Source organism: Hemiscyllium ocellatum, chromosome 8, assembly GCF_020745735.1.
Source record: "Hemiscyllium ocellatum isolate sHemOce1 chromosome 8, sHemOce1.pat.X.cur, whole genome shotgun sequence".
Taxonomy (NCBI): domain Eukaryota; kingdom Metazoa; phylum Chordata; class Chondrichthyes; order Orectolobiformes; family Hemiscylliidae; genus Hemiscyllium; species Hemiscyllium ocellatum.
This window is the reverse complement of record NC_083408.1, coordinates 80,256,975-80,275,808: the sequence shown is the minus strand read 5'-3', so window position 1 is coordinate 80,275,808 and position 18,834 is coordinate 80,256,975. Positions and strand designations below refer to the sequence as shown.

At 44.1% G+C, this 18,834-nt stretch overlaps 1 protein-coding gene across 2 annotated transcripts in view; it reads right to left on the bottom strand.

Annotated features, from left to right (window-relative positions):
- The window catches only part of LOC132818342 (serine/threonine-protein phosphatase 2A 56 kDa regulatory subunit gamma isoform), a 170,613-nt gene extending 159,017 nt beyond the window's left edge, over positions 1–11,596 (bottom strand). For both annotated transcript variants that reach the window (XM_060829272.1, XM_060829273.1), the window contains exons 1-2: positions 11,459–11,596; positions 11,031–11,099 (exon numbers count right to left, since the gene is read on the bottom strand). In XM_060829272.1, the coding sequence (XP_060685255.1) occupies positions 11,031–11,099; positions 11,459–11,485 (96 nt within the window). In that variant the 5' untranslated portion in view covers positions 11,486–11,596. The remainder of the gene's footprint in view (positions 1–11,030; positions 11,100–11,458) is intronic.
- Between the last annotated feature and the right edge of the window lie 7,238 nt (positions 11,597–18,834).

The following is an 18,834-nucleotide window of genomic DNA, read 5'->3' as shown; positions in this document are numbered from 1 at the left end:
CTCGTCTTTGTCCACGACTATTCTAAAACTTATGAAACTATTCCCAAAGTAATCCCCTACTGAAACATCAACCACCTGGCTGTGCTCATTTCCTAACATCAGGTCCAGTATGGCCCCTTCTGGAGTTGAACTATTAACATACTGCTCTAGAAAACTCTCCTGGTTGCTCCTTACAAATCCTGCTCCATCTAGACCTCTGACTGTGATTCACTTAGTGTCAATGTTGGAAAAAATAAAATCTCCTACCACCATCACCCTGTTGCTCTTATATCTTTCCATGATCTGTTTACATATTTGTACTTCTATCTCACATTTGCTGTTGGGGGGCCTGTAATACAGCACATGGTTGCAGCACCCTTCCTATTTCTGAGCTCTGCCCATTTTGCCTCACTGTTCAAGTCTTCCGTACTGCTCTCCTTCAACACAGCTGTGATATCCTCTCTGACCAGTAATGCAACTCCTCCACCCCTTTTACCTGCCACACTATCCTGCCTGACGCATCGATGTTCTGGGATATTTGGCTACAAATCATTCCCTTCCCTCAACCAAGTCTCAGTAAAGTCCATTGTTGAATTCTGGAAAGTCTGTTTTTTCTTTCCTCTAATGTCCTTACATGTTCTTGGGTTCACAAGATATTTTGATGGAATACAGATTTTTAAAAAAGTTAAGCTCAAAAGTTGGTTTACAGTTTGTTGCTGTGTATCCTTCTGGAAAGAATATTTGCCAGTCTGGATTTCATGCTGCTCTTAATCTTAAGAAATGAAAAATAAGTTAATAATAGCATTTCTTAATGGCTCTTTGATGGTTGGAGAATATAACTTACATTTGACCTCCTTCAAAACCATGCAAAAATCCTCCTGAACTTCCTCACATTGGAACTTCAATCAAGAGCCAATCCTTTGAACTGAATAGTAACCCAACTGTTCATTTACACTAAAAATAATTTCTGAAACTTCTATTTGTACCAGCTAGAGTTATACAAGATGGGTGAGAAGCTGCAGGGGTTCTAAACTTCTTGAAGATGTTCACACTCAAGTTCCTAAATACACTTAGGGAATCATACTGCAGTTTGCACTTTTGCAGTAACAGAACTGATCTACAACAACATAGGTATTAGCTACCCCAAAAAAAATTTCCTATGGAATTGTAGAAGATCAACCTTGAGCTGGCCACTTTCATTTACACCAGATTCAAGAAAATTCTTTCCACCTTTAATACTTTTAAAAGATTTCAATGCAGATGATTTTATGACCCAGAGTACAGCAGATGGATTAATGGCAATTTAAAAGATATGAAAAAGTGATGTAACCAAACCTCCAAGCACAACAGCAAATAAGGATCCCCAAGGAATAAAAAGAGAAAGCAATACATTAGAAATGGGTGACTTTAATATTCATGTATGTTGGGATTGTTAATTCTTCCTCTGCCAATTGGACAGAGAGCATGTGGGACAGTTTCTGAGAAAAATGTGTTATGGATCTAACAATGCTATTTTGGATGTGATGTGTAATGAAGCAGTGTTTGTATGTGATGTCAAAGTATAAGATATCCTAGATCAGACTGAATATAACAGGGCAAAATTCAGTTTTAGGAGGAGGAACTTGGATCAGAAACAACTGTGTAAACGTTAATGAGGGCAAATACAAAGGACTATGGGCAGAACTGGCTGGAGTGGACTGGGAAAAGAGTTCGGCAGCAAAGACGGTTGAGGAACAACGTCAAAGAAAATAGTTCATGTCTCACAGCAAAGATATATTCCAGTGAGGAAGAGATCTAAGAAGGGGATACAACAACCATAGCTAACTATGGAAGTTAAGGATAGCATTAAATTGAAAGCAAAAACATGCAATGCAGAAAAGATTAGTAGTATGCCAATGGATCGGGAAGGTTTCAAAAACAAAGATAATCTGAAGAACGAGGGAGAAAATAAACTATGAGGATAAATGTGCAAGTAACATTAAGATGGACAGCAACACTTTAAAATAGATAGAAGCCAAAATGATCACAGGCACCTTATAAAAATGAGGGAGGAAATAATGACAGGGGACCTGAAATTAACTGAGGATTTCAATAAATACTTTGCATCAATCTTCACAATAGAAGACATTAATAGCATTCCAAAATTACAAATTCAAGTGGCAAAAGGAGGAAAAGTAATAAATTCAATCCGTATCGCTACAGAAAAAGTGCTAGGGAAACTAAAGGAGCTAAGGACCAACAAGTCCTCTAGACCTGATGAGATACATCCTAACATATTAAAGGAAGTAGCTACGGAGATAGTGAATGAACTGGTGGCAATCTTCCAGGAATTCTTAGATTCTGGAGAAATCCCAGAGGATTACAACCTTGCCGATGTAAGCGCTTATTTAAGAAGGTAGGAGGCTATAGAACAAAAAAAAAAGGCCATTTAGTTTAACATCTGTGATTGGGATATATTAGAGTCTTTTATAAAAGCTCCAAAAGCATTCTAGGTAATCCAAGATGGAGGACGGGAAAATTGTCATCGTAACAGCTACTCCTTTTTTTGAGGTATTTTTCAGGAATTCTAGGAGCAGTAATTACCATCTTATAAGCTGTTGCATTGTCTTGGAACTTTGGGAAAAGATCAATCAACAGCACTTTAAAAAGGAGGTAAATAGACAAAGTGGGAAGTGAATCAAAGAGAAATAAACCTGCATTGCTGTCTGATGCAGCTATGAATCTGCATGGTTGACTGTTCTGCTGTTTGACTTCAAGTATCTCTGGATATCAGACTTTGTCTAAGAAAAAATTAACAAACAGGGAAATTCACAACTGATCTTGGAGAAATCTGTGTTGGAGAGCTCACAGCAAGAGAACAGCTAAGTGGTCTTTTAAAGTGTAACCTTACTTTTTTTGTAAATCTACATTAGTGAGTAGAGTGGGTTCTTTTTTGACCATATGTTTTATTGAGATCCGTCTCTTAATTAAATTTTAAAACTACAAACATAGGTACTAAGTAAGCTGGGAAGTGTTTTTCAGAGCAGTAAGACTGCACTATTTTCTGGCTCGGTAGATTGGTAAGCTGCAAAGATGGCCTGAGTAAAATGATATGCTCTTCCCATCAGGTGTGGGAGATTAGGGAGAGTTTCCATGGTACTGATGATTATGTCTGCAGAAAGTGTATTTGGTTGTGATTCCTATCAGATCGCATGAATTGGTTGGAGCGGCAGTTAGAGGCATGAGGAATTTACAGGAGCTGGGATTTGATGGTTGGGAATTACAGGAAGGGATATCAACCAAAGATACAATCAGGTAGATAGGCTACCTCCAGGAAAGGTAGGAGAGGCAAGAAGGTCATGCAAGAGTCTCCTGTGGCCCTCACTAGCACCACCCCTCACCTTTTCCTCCGCTACATCGATGACTGTATCGGCGCTGCCTTGTGCTCCCACGAGGAGGTTGAACAGCTCATCCACTTTACCAACACCTTCCACCCCGACCTCAAATTCACCTGGACCGTCTCAGACTCCTCCCTCCCCTTCCTAGACCTTTCCATTTCTATCTCAGGCGACCGAATCAACACAGACATCTACTATAAACCGACTGACTCCCACAGCTACCTAGACTACACCTCCTCCCACCCTGCCCCCTGTAAAAACGCCATCCCATATTCCCAATTCCTTCGTCTCCGCCGCATCTGCTCCCGGGAGGACCAGTTCCAATACCATACAGCCCAGATGGCCTTCTTCTTCAAGGACTGCAGACTCCCCCCAGACGTGATCGACGATGCCCTCCACCGCATCTCCTCCACTTCCTGCTCCTCCGCCCTTGAGCCCCGCCCTCCAACCACCATCAAGACAGAACCCCACTGTTTCTCACCTACCACCCCACAAACCTCCATATACAGCATATCATCCGCCGTCATTTCCGCCACTTCCAAACGGACCCCACCACCAGGGATATATTTCCCTCTCCTCCCCTATCAGCGTTCCGAAAAGACCACTCCCTCCGTGAATCCCTCATCAGGTCCACACCCCCCACCAACCCAACCTCCACTCCCGGCACCTTCTCCTGCAACCGCAAGAAATGCAAAACTTGCGCCCACACCTCCTCCCTTACTTCTCTCCAAGGCCCCAAGGGATCCTTCCATATCCGCCACAAGTTCACCTGTACCTCCACACACATCATCTATTGCATCCGCTGCACCCGATGTGGCCTCCTCTATATTGGGAAGACAGGCCGCCTACTTGCGGAACGTTTCAGAGAACACCTCTGGGACACCCGGACCAACCAACCTAACCACCCTGTGGCTCAACACTTTAACTCCCCCTCCCACTCCACCAAGGACATGCAGGTCCTTGGACTCCTCCATCGCCAGACCATAACAACACAACGATTGGAGGAAGAGCGCCTCATCCTCCGCCTGGGAACCCTCCAACCACAAGGGATGAACTCAGATTTCTCCAGTTTCCTCATTTCCCCTCCCCCCACCTTGTCTCAGTCGAATCCTCGAACTCAGCACAGCCTTCCTAAACTGCAATCTTCTTCCTGACCTTTCCGCCCCACCCCACACCGGGCTATCACCCTCACCTTGACCGCCTTCCACCTATCACATCTCCATTGCCCCTCCCCCAAGTCCCTCCTCCCTACCTTTTATCTTAGCCTGCTGGACACACTTTCCTCATTCCTGATGAAGGGCTTATGCCCGAAACATTGAATTTCCTCTTCCTTGGATGCTGCCTGACCTGCTGCGCTTTTCCAGCAACACATTTTCAGCCCTCCCCATTTCAAACAAGTATGCTGTTTCGGAAAACGTAGGGGCTGATGGACTCTCAGGAAACTGAAGCACTGACAGCCAGGTTTCTGATGCAGGTACTGAGACTGGCTCTAATGTAATGAGGAGTACATAAGGTTCCAAGCTACTGATTGTTAAAGGGGACTCTCTGGTCAGGGGCATAGACAGACATTTTTGTGGCCAGCTGCAAGGCATCAGAATGGTGTGCTGCCTCCATGGTGCTAAGATCAAGGATATCTTGGAGAAGGTGCAGAACATTCTCAAAGGTAAGAGGGACCAAGACGTCATTGTACGCATTGGAACGAATGACTTAGAGGAAGAAAAGGATGAGATTCTGAGGAGACAATATAGGAAGTTAGACAAGAATTCAAAAATGAGGTCCTCGACTGTAGTATTATCTGAATTACTCCCTGTGCCACGAGCTAGTGAGGGTATGAATAGAAGGACAGAGCAGATGAATCGTGATTAAGGAGCTGGCAGGAAGGGCTCACATTTTTGCATCCTTAGAATGTCTTCTGGGGTAGAAGTGATCTGTATAAGAAGGATGGATTGCACCTGAATTGGAAGGGCATTAGTATACAAGTGAGGAGATTTGCTCGAGCTGCTTAGGAGGATTTAAACTGGGTAAGGGGGAAAGATAGTGAGAAAACACAATAGTCTGAGACTAGTACAGTTGGGAAAAGGGCCAAGTCAAACAGTCAGGGCAGGCAGGAACAAAGCAGAGAACAAGGTAGGACTGATAAATTAAAACACATTTATTTCAATGGAAAAGGTCTAACAGGTAAGGCAGAACTCAGGGCATGGTTAGGAACACGGGACTGGGATTTCATAGCAATTACAAACACGTAGCTCAGGGATGGACAGGATTAGGAGTTCAGTGTCCAAGGTATAGATGTTATAAGAAGGATTGATAGGTGATGGGATGGGTGGGGGCAAGAGAGGAGAGGGAGTGACATTTTTGATTAGGGATAATACTACTGCTGTACTTAGGGAGGATATTCCTGCGAACACATCCAGGGAAGTTATTTGGGTGGAACTGAGAAATGAGAATGGGATGATCACCTTATTGTGATTGTACTATAGACTCCCAACCATATTCAGCAGGAGATTGAGAAACACATCTAAGGCGATCTCAGTTATCTGTTTGAATAATAGGGTGGTTATGGTGGGAGATTTTAATTTTCCAAACATAGACTGGGGCTGCCATATTGTTAAGGACTCGGATGGAGAGAAATTTGTTAGGCTGCACAAGAACGTTTTCTGATTCAGTATGTGAATGTACCTACTAGAGAAGGTACAAATGTTGATCTACTCTTGGGAAATAAAGCAGAGCAGATAGCAGATGTCAGTGGAGAGCACTTTGGGGCCAGTGACATAATTCTATTCATTTTAAAACTGTAACAGCAAAGGATATTCCAGATCTAAAAGTTGAAGTTCAAAATTGGCGGAAGGCCAATTTTGACGGTATTAAGCAAGAATATTCAAAAGTTGATCGGGGGCTGATGCTTACAGGTAAAGGTTCAACCGGAAAATGGGAAGCCTTCAAAAATGAGATAACAAGAGTCCAGAGACAATATAGGGTAAAAAGTGAGGTCTGCAGATGCTGGAGATCAGAGCTGAAAATGTGTTGCTGGTTAAAGCACAGCAGGTTAGGCAGCATCCAAGGAACAGGAAATTTGATGTTTCGGGCCAGAGCCCTTCATCAGGATTCCTGATGAAGGGCTCTGGCCCGAAACGTCAAATTTCCTGTTCCTTGGATGCTGCCTAACCTGCTGTGCTTTAACCAGCAACACATTTTCAGCTCCAGAGACAATATATTCCTGTTAGGGTGAAAGGCAAGGCTGACAGGTTTAGGGAATGCTGGATGACTAGGGAAATTGAGGTTTTGCTTAAGAAAAAAAGAAAGCATATGTCAGGTATAGACAGCAGAGATTGAGTGAATCCCTAGAAGAGTAGAAGGCAGTAGGAGGATACTTGCGGGAGATCAGGATGACAAAAAAGGGAACAATAGACATCTTTTGGCAAATAGACTGAAGGCAAATGCAAAGGGAGTCTACAAATACATTAAAGAACGAAAGAGTAACTAGGGGTTCTTAAAGATGGGGAAAATACTAAATGAGTATTTTCTGTGTTTACTGTTGATAAGGACATGAAAGATATAGAACGAGGGGAAATAAGTAGCAACATTGTGAAAAAATGTCCATATTACAGTGGTGGTGGTGTTGGCTGTCATGAAATGCATAAAGGTGCATAAATGCCAGGGGCCTGATCAGGTGTAACCGAGAACTCTGTAGGAAGTAGAGAAATTATCTCAGTTCATTGCTGAGATATTTGTATCACTAATAGCCACAGGCAAGGTGCTGGAAGACTGGAGGTTGGATAATGTGGTGCCACTGTTCAAGGAAGGTGGAAAGAAAAAGCCAGGGAACAACAGACATTGGTGGAGGGAATCCCAAGGGACAGGATTTGCATGTATTTAGAAAGGCAAGGGCTGATCAAGCATAGTCAACATGGCTTTGAGTGTGGGAAATCAGAGTCATAGAGATGTACAGCATGGAAACAGACCCTTCGGTCCAACTTGTCCATGCTGACCAGATATCCCAACCCAATCTAGTCCCACCTGCCAGCACCCGGCCCATATCCCTCCAAACCCTTCCTGTTCATATATGTTTCATGATTTGATTGAGTTTTTTTGAAGAGGTAACAAAGAGGGTTGATGAGGGCAGAGCAGTAGACATGATCTATACGCATTTCTGTAAGACATTCAACAAGGTTCCTCATAGTAGACTGGTTACCAAGATTTGATCATATGGAATACAGGGAAAACCAGCCATTTAGATATAGAACTGTCTCGAAGGTAAAAGACAGCAGGTGGTGGTGGAGGGTTGCTTTTCAGACTGGAGGCATGTGGCCAGTGGTGTGCCACAAGGATCGGTGCTGGGCCACTGCTTTTCGTCAGAAAAGGCCATCTGGGCTGTACGGTATTGGAACTGGTCCTCCCGGGAGCAGATGCGGCGGAGACAAAGGATGTGAGCATAACAGGTATGATTAGATTCCCTACAGTGTGGAAACAGGCTCTTCAGCCCAACAAGTCCACAACAACCCTCTGAAAAGTAACCCACCCAGACCCATTCCCCTGACTAATGCACCTTACACTATGAGCAATTTAGCATGGCCAATTCACTTGATCTGCACATTCTTGGATTGAGAGGGGGGAAACTGGCACCCGGAGGAAACCCACGCAGACACAGGGAAAATGTGCAAACTCCACACAGACAGTCACCAGAGGCGGGAATTGAACTCGGGGCCCTGCCAGTATGAGGCAGCAGTACTAACCACTGAGCTGCCATGGTATAGTTAGTTTGCAGATGACACCAATATTGGAGGTGTAGCGTACAGCAAAGGAGGTTACTGAATAAAAGAGGATTCTTGATTGGTTAGGCCAATGGGCCCAGGAGTGACAGATGTGAAGTTTAATTTAGATAAATGCGAGGTGCTGCATTTTGGAAAGACAAATGAAGGCAGGACCTTACACTTAATGGTAAGGTCCTGGGGAGTGTTGCTGAATAAAGAGACCTTGGAGTGCAGGTACATAGTTCCTTGAAAGTGGAGTCACAGGTAGATAGGATAGTGAAGGTGGCATTTGGTATGCTTTCCTTTATTGGTTAGAGCACTGAGTATAGGGGTTGGTAGGTCATGTTGCAGCTGTACAGGGCATTGGTCAGGCCACTTTCAGAGTACTGCATACAATTCTGATCTCCCTGCTATAGGAAGGATGTTGTGAAACTTGAAAGGGTTCAGAAAAGATTTACAAGGACGTTGCTATAGTTGAAGGGGTTGAGCCATAATGAGAGGCTGAATAGGCTAGGGCGATTTTCCTCAGAGCATTGGAGGCTGAGGGGGTGACCTTACATAAGCTTATAAAACGATGAGGGGCATGGGTACTGTAAATGGACGAGGTCTTTTTCTCCAGAGCACAGAACTCTGAAACTAGAGGGCATAGGTTTGAAGTGAATGGAGAAAGATTTAAAAGGGGCCTTAGTGGCCACCTTTTTACACAGAGGGTGACCATGTATGAATTGAGCTGCTAGAGGAAGTGGTGGAAGCTGGTATGATTGCAACATTTAATAGGAAAGGTTTAGAGGGTTATGGGCCAAAGGCTGGCAAATGGGATTAGATAAATTTAGGCAATCTGGTGGGTATGGGCGAGTGGACCATGGGTCTGTTTCCATGCTGTACATCTCTATGACTCCACACAGCAGCAATGCTTTTAAATATACAGAATACAATCAAGCAGAGTTGGCCTGACTTCTTGGAAGGGTCATCATGCCTGATAGATTTACTATATTTCTTTGAGGTAACAAGCAATAGAAATAAAGGGGAAGCAGTTACATAATACATTTGGATTTTCAGAAGGCCCATGTTAAGGCACTGCACATTTGGCAATGTAATAGAGCCCACTGTCTTTAACATGGATAGAATTAATTCAAAGACAGAATTGGGATGAGGGGGAAATTTTCAGGATGGCAACCTGAAACTAGCGGAGTGCCAGGAGTTCAATACATCATTATTCAATATGTTAGTGACTTGGATGGGGAAAGTGAATGCACTATAGTCAGATTTGGCAGAAAATAATGGAACCATCTAATAGACACACACACACACACACACACACATAGCAGGGAAACTGACACTCAAAAGTACCCAAAAAGCCCATCAAAAATTAATGACAGGATCAACAAATGAGAGAAAGGTTACTGTAATAGGAGGGATAGAACAACAACATGCATGTGTAAGACAATTATGGCACTGGGTTGCCACAAACATGAGCCAAAAAAGTGTGACATGGCCATTAAGACTAAGAACATTTGAAAGTAAAATATCCACATCACCATCCTTTCGTGGGAAATGTCTGAAAGTTGTCAAACCCATCACTTTAAACCATTAACCTGGGACACTTGCTCTTCACACCATAAACTAATCACCTCTTATCTATTGGCTTACACCTCTCTAAAAATTGCTTTTGCCCCAAGATTCGTCATTAGTCAGTCGTAATGCTATGGGTATATTGTAATTTATGAATGTAATAAACTTGGATGGTGTTTCTACTTTAATTAATTTGAATCTGTGCAATCCACATTGCTTTCAGTGAATTAGGAATAACAATTCCACATGCAGAATGCCCGTTTACATTATGGTCCTGTATCGGCTTAGCTTCGAGCTACTGCTTGACCTTCGTGGTGCTCGAACAACCTCATACTAACTCAAGTTGGAAAGTAAATGCATACTATGTTTGGGAGGAGTAATGTAACACTCCTCATTTGCCTTGATGGATGTCACTAAAAGTGTCTTACACTTTTGAGATGAATGTGCAAGATGCCTTTGTATTTGTCAAGAGCTCAGGTCTTGACAGGCCACTTCACTCAGCTAATAATCCAGAGGCCTGAATTAATGATCAGGAGACAGGATCATCATTTCTAGAGGAAATAAGTTATCTTTACCCGGTCTGGCCTGCAGTCAACTCATAAATGGCGATGACTCCTAACTGCTCTCAAATGGCCTAGTAAGGCAGTGGAAAAAGGCAAAACTAGAGAACTGTTGTTCAAACTTGCAAATGAGTTTGATGATGTGGAGAAACAACTTTCACTTGTAGGTGAGTCAAGAACAATGTAACAAATTTAAGAAAATCACAAACAGGTAAAATATAGATGAAGAAGAAACTATTTGAATTGGTTGAAACAATATGCTATAAGCTGCCTGACACATACGAGCGTTTAAAAGGAATGGGGAGGCAAGAGATGCGGTAAAATAGGAAGTAAACTGGAGGAAGTGGTTCGTGTGAAGTATAGAACATCAGTTTCTAACTTGTATTTTAGATTCTAAGAAATGACAGATTAAGTTGCCTTTTAGAAATTAGTGCAATATGAATCCCTGATTTACAAAACTATACAACCACCCAAATATGATCAGGGTGACATCGAAATCCGACAGCGTCCACAATACAGTACCTTCTGGAAATATTTCGCTGCAGTGTATCCTTGCGTCAAATGGGAACAGTAGATGTACGAAGACGAAGACAAGCCCGGGGCGCTGCAGCAGGTAAACCAGAGGGAAATCGGACACGGGCAGAGCCCACAGCCCGGGAAAGGTAGCGGCGGGTCCCAATACCCCCACCCCCACCCCCACCCCTTCTATCTCTCTCTCTCTCCAGTTAAACCGCTCCGAGGGCGCGAGAGCCCCCTCCGGTCTCCCCCTCCCTCCCCCCGTCAATCTTTACCTCCACTTCGGCATTCTCCTGAGCGTCCTTTGTGCCGCTTTTGCCACTTTTCCCAGTTTTTGGAGGTTCCTGAAAGTGAAGAGATTAAAGCATCAAGGCGGAGTTGAGGTAAAGCGAGTTTACCGTTTGGAGGGGGAGGGGGAGGGGGAGGGGGAGGGGGAGTAAGAGCGGTTACCGGCCGCTCCGGGGAAAGAAATCCCAAACTCTCTTCGCCCCCCACCCCCCCTGGGGCTGCCGCCTCCCCAGTGGCCTAAATGTAAGATGTCCCACCGGAGGAGACGCCGGTTGTTCAGGGAGAAACGCGGGCCGGTCCCCAGAGGAAGGGGGGGGGGCTCTGAACATCTCACCCGTCCCTCCCGGTTCGGCCCCGGCAAACACAGCATTCCCCACCCCCCGCCGCCGCCGCAGCTTCCTTCGGCCACCTTCACCTTGTCTTTCTTGTTTTTATTGGGCATGTCCAGTACGGACAGTCGCTCGGTCTCAGCACCGCTGTTCCCGGTGCCGGTGCCAGACCCGGATCCGGACCCCGACGCCGTTTGCCTTTCCTCAGCCGCCGCCACCGCCGCCTGCTCAGCACTGAATGCCATTGGTCACTCAGACACACGTGACCTAAGCTCCAGGGGCTCGAGGCATTTTGACCAGGGCACGCTGCAAAAGTTCTCACACTGAAGTGGCAGGCTCTGCCACCCGGCTCAGAGCCTACGTGCTCCAGTGCATTGCTCCCCCACCGGCTCATTATTTACCCCACTCAGGACCCGCTAACTATCAGCACAGTTTCAGATCCCTCCCGTCCACCAAAATGCTGCGACCCTCACACCCCGGCTTCTTGCAGCTTCAACCACTTTCCAGTTGTTCAGCCACATACCACAATCAATTACTATATTCCCTCCACTTTACTGTCCACTCACCCCCAAGCCTGCAGGACACGCTTACATATAAGATGCAGTAGCAGGTGGGATTGGCATACCTTCGTCTCCTGAACCCTTTGGAGAAGTGGTTGTAAATTCCTGGGCTGGCAGAGACTGCAGAGGTCTTTGCAGCTGGTATCACTGAAATCATTCAGATTGATTGTGTATTACTATCTTATGCACTTTCTCAAATCGAATACTCCCTCGTCCTGATTTAGGTTCTGGAATACATTAACTAGGCATGCAATGAAGGTATGTTCTAATGAAGCATTCAAAAAGAAAGTGGATTGTACCTTTAAAAGAATGAATGTGAACAGTGATGGGAAGAAGGCAGGACAACTGTACTTAAGTAAGTTACTCTTTCAGAAGGAATGCAAACACAATTAATGTCCCCTCTGTAATAGTTCTGTGACTTTTTCCTATTCATGCCCATAGGATGTGGGCATCACTGGCTAGGCCAGCAAATATTGTTGATTTGAGAATGTGATGAACATTCTTTTCTTTACTACTGCGGGCAGACCAAGGAGACAGGTACACCTGCAGTGATATTAGGAAAGAGTTCCAGGACTTTGATCCAGAGACAGAGAAAGAATGCATTGTAGCACCTTCAGTCACTGCTCTCAGATGATGTGAAGGTAGGAGGATTACTCCCTACATGAATGTGGCCTTCTATTGAAAACCCTCTTCCTCTTCTCTTTAAAAACTATATGAATGAGAGTAGGCTTTCTGCTCAGAAGTTATCAAACTGCATTGATCTTGAAGAAATCCAGTTCCATCCCTTCCAACTACAATAACTTTTCAGGACTCCTCCAAAAGCATTGAACATAATACATTCACTAATTCTGCAGCAGCATTAAACATTTTAAGCATCTCACCTGAAAGTTGCATGTTGATATCTTTAACTTGGTTGTGACAGAGAGTGGTTGAGTACAGGTTCAGCAGAGACTGTTTATAACAGTGCATTAATTGGACTTGTAAGTCAGCAGGTCAGGTGCCTAATCGGTGTTTGATACAGTATACTTGTAATCTGCCAACGCTGCATGCTTCCAGCCTATGCCAGGCATGCATACTCACTGGCAGCCTTCGAAGCAGGACAAGTTGTGTGAACTATGCCAAAAGTGGTGAGAAATAGAGCGATTTTTAATTTCAGAACACCGAATTCCCACATCACCAAAACCAGCAACAATTAGGATTCTAATTTTACCACTTTCTTATTTTAGCAGGGAAACAAGTGAGGAATCATACAAGTGACGAGCAACTTAAATATACTCCCAAAACTCTTGAAAGAACATCATGCAAACATGGGCACAGAATTCATAATTCTTAGCCAAAAATAAATTCCCTCTGAGAACGTTTTATGTCCTTTGACACTTGAGAAATTTGACTTTGAGAGGTTTGAAAAATCGCATAAAATAAAATTGTATGTGATTTATACAATTCACCCAGTTCACCCAGTTCATGTCTTCACTTTTTTTTAATCAAAGGGCAATGTTGTGTGATCAAAACAGTGAAGGGGAGAGCAGGGACTAAATCAAAATAGAGTTGGAGGGGGAAATGATGCACTCCACTCCCTGCGGCGCCCACCTCTCCCTGAACAACTCCAGGGCGTTGGTGGATACCGCGTGCTCCTTCTCCAAGGACACCCGGGCTCTAACGTAACCATGGAAGAGGGGCAGGCAGTCAGCCCATGTCTTCATTTTTAGAAAAGTAGTAATAATTGGTGATGGTTTTATAACTTAAAAAGTGCTAAAAATAAACAAATCACTGAAGATAAATGGTGTTTTTAGGGGCTCACAGCAAAGCTCTGCTTTTTCTCCACAATCCTGTAAGATCTACTGAGTTTGTCCAGCAATTTCTGTTTTTCTTTTTGTCTAGATCTTCAGCATCTGTAGTACTTTGCTTTTTATTAATCTAGTAAACATGCTTTGAACTGCTTTCAATATACTTATATCCTTCCTTAAATAGGAAGGCCAATACTGTACTCTAGATGTGTTTTCACCAGTATCATATACAACTGAAGCATAACCTTCCTACCAGTATATTCAATTTCCCTCATAATAAATCATAGCATTCTGTTAGATTTCCTAATTATTGCTGTACCTGCATGTTAGCCTTAAATGATTAATGTACCAGGACATATAGATGCCTTTGCATCTTAGCGCTCCGACACAGATAAGGCAAGGCTAGAGGGAAGGGGATCATCTATACAGTAATCAAAATAGAGGGCAGAGGTCATGCTCAGAATGTGTTGAACTCAATACTGAGTCTTAGTGTGCCTAAGTGGAAAATGAGATGGTGTTCCCTCAGCTTGCATTGGGCTTTGCTAGAACTCTATAGCAGGCCCAGAACAGAAATGTTAGCATGGGAGCAAGATTATTTATTAAAATGGCAAGCAACTGAAAGATTAGATTAGATTAGATTAGATTACTTACAATGTGGAAACAGGCCCTTCGGCCCAACAAGTCTACACTGACCCGCCGAAGCGCAACCCACCCACACCCCCACATATACCCCTTACCTAACACTACGGACAACTTAGCATGGCCAATTCACCTGACCCGCACATCTTTGGACTGTGGGAGGAAACCGGAGCACCCGGAGGAAACCCACGCAGACACGGGGAGAACATGCAAACTCCTCACAGTCAGTCGCCTGAGGCGGGAATTGAACCCAGGTCAGAGTCATTCTTAGGAAAGAGTGAAGGCGTTCTGCAAAGTGATCATCCAATTTCTGTTTGGGCTCACCAATGTAAAGGAGTTATATTAGGAGTACCAAATGCATGACACCAATGTAAAGGAGACTGCATTATGACTATAGTCGACAAAATTGAAAGATGTATAAGTAAAATACTGCTTCACCTGGAAGTTGTGTTTAGAGCCTTGAAATATAAGAGGCCAGGAGGTGAAAGGGCAAGTTATGTCTTCTGCAATTACATAGAGAAATGCCATGCAGTATTGGGGTGGGTGAGGGGCAGGGGTGGTGATGGATGACATGCTGAGGAAATGTTAGAGTAGTGGACTAGAGTGTCGCAGAGGGAATGGAGAGTGTGGAATTCTGACAACAGAGGGGAGGGGAAGATATCTTTATTTGGTGATGTTAACCTGCTGGAGATGGTGGAAAAGGCAGGGGATGATTGTTTAAAATGGACCCATTTCCCTACCATGTGGAAACAGGACCTTTGCACCAACAAGTCCACACCAACTCTCTGAAGAATAACCCATCCAGACCCATTCCTCCTACCCTACACATCCCTGAACACAGTGGGCAATTTAGCATGGCCAATTCACTTCATCTGCACATCTTTGGACTGTGGGAGAAAACCGGAGCACCCGAAGGAAATCCACGCAGACAGTCACTCAAGGCTGGAATTGAACCTGGGTCCCTGGTGCTGTGAGGTAACAGTGCTAACCACTGAATTACCATGCCACCCCAGTTTACTATGTCTAAATGATTTTTGATGCACTGGGATAGTCATTCCCCAGTCCTGTGACCCCAAACTAAGGAATAACAAAACTAACATTGTTGTGAGACAATCACCAGATCCAAATTACCTTTCAAGTCAAAAACATTGTCTTTGCAATTTCTTTCTTGTCACTAGGTCAATATAAATGAAATTCTCTACCTAATTTAGCTTGGTGGGCAAGTTTCACTGACACTCAAATTATTAACAGATAACCAGATGGATTTTTTTCAAGACTCTTAAGGTTTGTAATTAGATAAAGAAATTGCTTGCATTGGCTGGTGAGACAGCAACAGAAAGTTACTTATTTAAGATGCCTGCAAAGAAATTAAATAAGTTTGAAGAAATTTCCCTGCAGAGCATGTGTTGAAAAGGTGGAATTATCTGTCAAAAGCTGTTGTTGAGTCAGAGCAGATCTTCATAGTAATCACCTTAATGAGGTATATTGCCATTATTCCACTGTAGTTGTATCAAAAAATTTTTATTCATTCACAGAATTGAATGTCACTGGCCAGACCAGCATTATTATCCATCCCTAATTGGACTAAGTGTCAACCACATTGCTGTGATTCTGGTGTCACATGTAGACTAGACCAGGCAAGGATAGCAGTTTCCTTCTCGAAAGGACATTAGTGAACCAGATGAGTTTTTCCTGATAATTGTTTCATGTTCATCATTAGTCTTTAGATATTTATTGAATCCAAATTCTATCATCTATTATGGCATGATTTGAACCCAAGTCCCCAGAATATTACCAGGATCTCTGGATTAATAGGACAAAGTGAGGACTGCAGTTGCTGGAGATCAGAGTCCAAGACCTCCACCAAGACTTTTGTTTCTCCGGCCCTCTACGCCTTATCTTCACCAAGGACATCCAGTCCCTGTATGTATCTAACTGCCATGACAAAGGCCTCCAAGCCCTCCGTTTCTTCCTCTCATGCCGTCCCAACCAGTACTCTTCTACTGACACCGTCATCGACCTGGCTGAACTGGTCCTCACCCTTAACAACTTTTCCTTCCAATTCTCCCACTTTCTCCAAACGAAGAGGGTGACCATGGGTCCCAACTGTGTCTGTCTCTTTGTCAGGTACGTAGAACAGTTCATCTTCTGCAGCTACACTGGCACCATCCCCTCCCTTTTCCTCCACCACATCGATGACTGTATTGGCGCTACCTCGTGCTCCCATGAGGTTGAACAGTTCATCAACTTCACTAACAACTTTCATCCCAACCGCAAATTCACCTGGACCATCTCAGACACCTCCCTCCCCTTCCTGGACCTCTCCATCTCCATCACTAGTGACCAACTAACCACAGACATTTACTACAAAACTAATGACTTCCACAACTACCTGGACTACAATACCTCCCACCCTGCCTCCTGTAAAAATGCCATCCCTTATTCCCAACTCCTCTACCTCCACCACATCTGTTCCCAGGATGACCAGTTCTACCATAGAAAATCCCAAATGACCTCCTTCTTCAAAGACAGCAATTTCCTATATGGTCAACGATGCCCTCAAACGCACCTCCTCCATTTCCTTCACCTCTGCCCTTGAACCCCACCCCTCCCAATACAACAAAGACAGAATCTGTTAGTCTTTACCTTCCACCTCACCAACGTCTGTATACATCGCATCATCCTCTGCCAATTCCACCATCTATAAATAGACCCCACCACCCTGGATAGATTTCCCTCCCCAGCCCTATCAGCGTTTCAGAGAGAGACCATTCCATCCGTGTATCCCTTGTCAGATCCTAGACCCCCACCAGCCTACACCCCATTCCTGGCATCTTACCTTGCCACTGCAAGAGGTGCAAAACCTGTGCCTCCACCACCACCCTCACCTCTGTCCAAGGCCCCAAAAGATCTTTCCACATCGATAGAAATTTACCTGTACTTCCACCAATATCATCTACTGTATCCGTTGCACCCAATGTGGTTCCCTGTACATTGGGAAGACAGGATGCCAATTTGCGGATTGTTTCAGAGAACATCTCTGGAACACCCGCACCAACCAACCCCACTGCCCGTGTCTGAACACTTCAACTCCCCCTCCCACACTACCAAGGACATACAGGTCCTGGGCCTTCTCCATCGCCAAACTCTAACCACCCAATGCCTGGAGGAAGAACGCCTCATATTCTGCCTTGGTACCCTGCAACCACAGGGGATCAATGTGAATTTCACCAGTTTCCTTATTTCCCCTCCCCACACCTTATCCCAGTGGGGATCAATGTGAATTTCACCAGTTTCCTTATTTCCCCTCCTCACACCTTATCCCAATCCCAAACCTCCAACACGGCACCGCCCTCTTGACCTGTCCATCATCTTTCCCATCTATCCACTCCATCTTCCTCTCCTACCTACCATCTTCTGCTCCACCTTCATCTACTCATTGCATTCTCAGCTACCTTCCCCCCAGCCCAACACCCCCCTCCCATTTATCTCTCAGCTCCCCAGCCCACAAGCCTAATTGCTGATGAAGGGTTTATGCCTGAAATGTCAATTCGCCTGCTTGTCAGATGCTGCATGACCTGCTGTGCTTTTCCAGCACCACACTCTCATCTCTGGATTAATAGCTTAGTGACAATACCACTAGGCCATCACTCCCTAAGAGTGCTGTGAATGTGCCTATACATAAAGACTACAGGTATTCAAGAAAGTGGCTCACTAACCTTCTCAAGTGGTTAGAATTAGGCAATAATCACTGGCCAGTGATTCTCACTTTATGTGAAAAAAAACAAGAAAAATTCCATGAGTGAACATTGGGAAAATTATGAATGCACAGTCTCCAATTTCCTTTTAGGTGGTTAAGATTGATGGGATACATTGCCAGGGTTAAGAACTTTGCAAACATGTATCAACAACAATTCTACATATGAGCATAGGAATTAGATCATTTGGCCCTCAAGCCTACACTGCTATTCAATAAATTCGTGGCTGATATGTTGGTGTTTCGACTTCCCATCCACTCCCAATAACCTTTTGATTCCCTTGCCTAACAAGAATCTATCTATCTCCCTGTTTAAAAATATTCAATGACCCCACCTCCACCACCTTGTAAAGCAGAGAATTCTGAAGCCATACAACACCCCCCCCCACCCCCAACCAACTCACCCACTGAGAAAAATAATCTCCTCACCTTTGCCCGATCTGTAATTTTAAAACATTGCCCCTTAGTTCTGGATTCACCCATCAGAAAAAAAATCTATTTAATGTCCACCTCAAGACCATTCAGGATCTTATATAAAATTAGATAGTAGTTTTAAAAATATCAATATTAAATAATTAGGGGTAAACAAGAATGTGGTGAGATTAGGTGGTTTAGGTTGAGGAGAACATTGGTAAAAACTTATTAAATGGTCTGGAGGGTTGCAACATTCTGTGGTTGTACATAGCCATCAGAAAGAAATGTGAGCATTATATAATTGG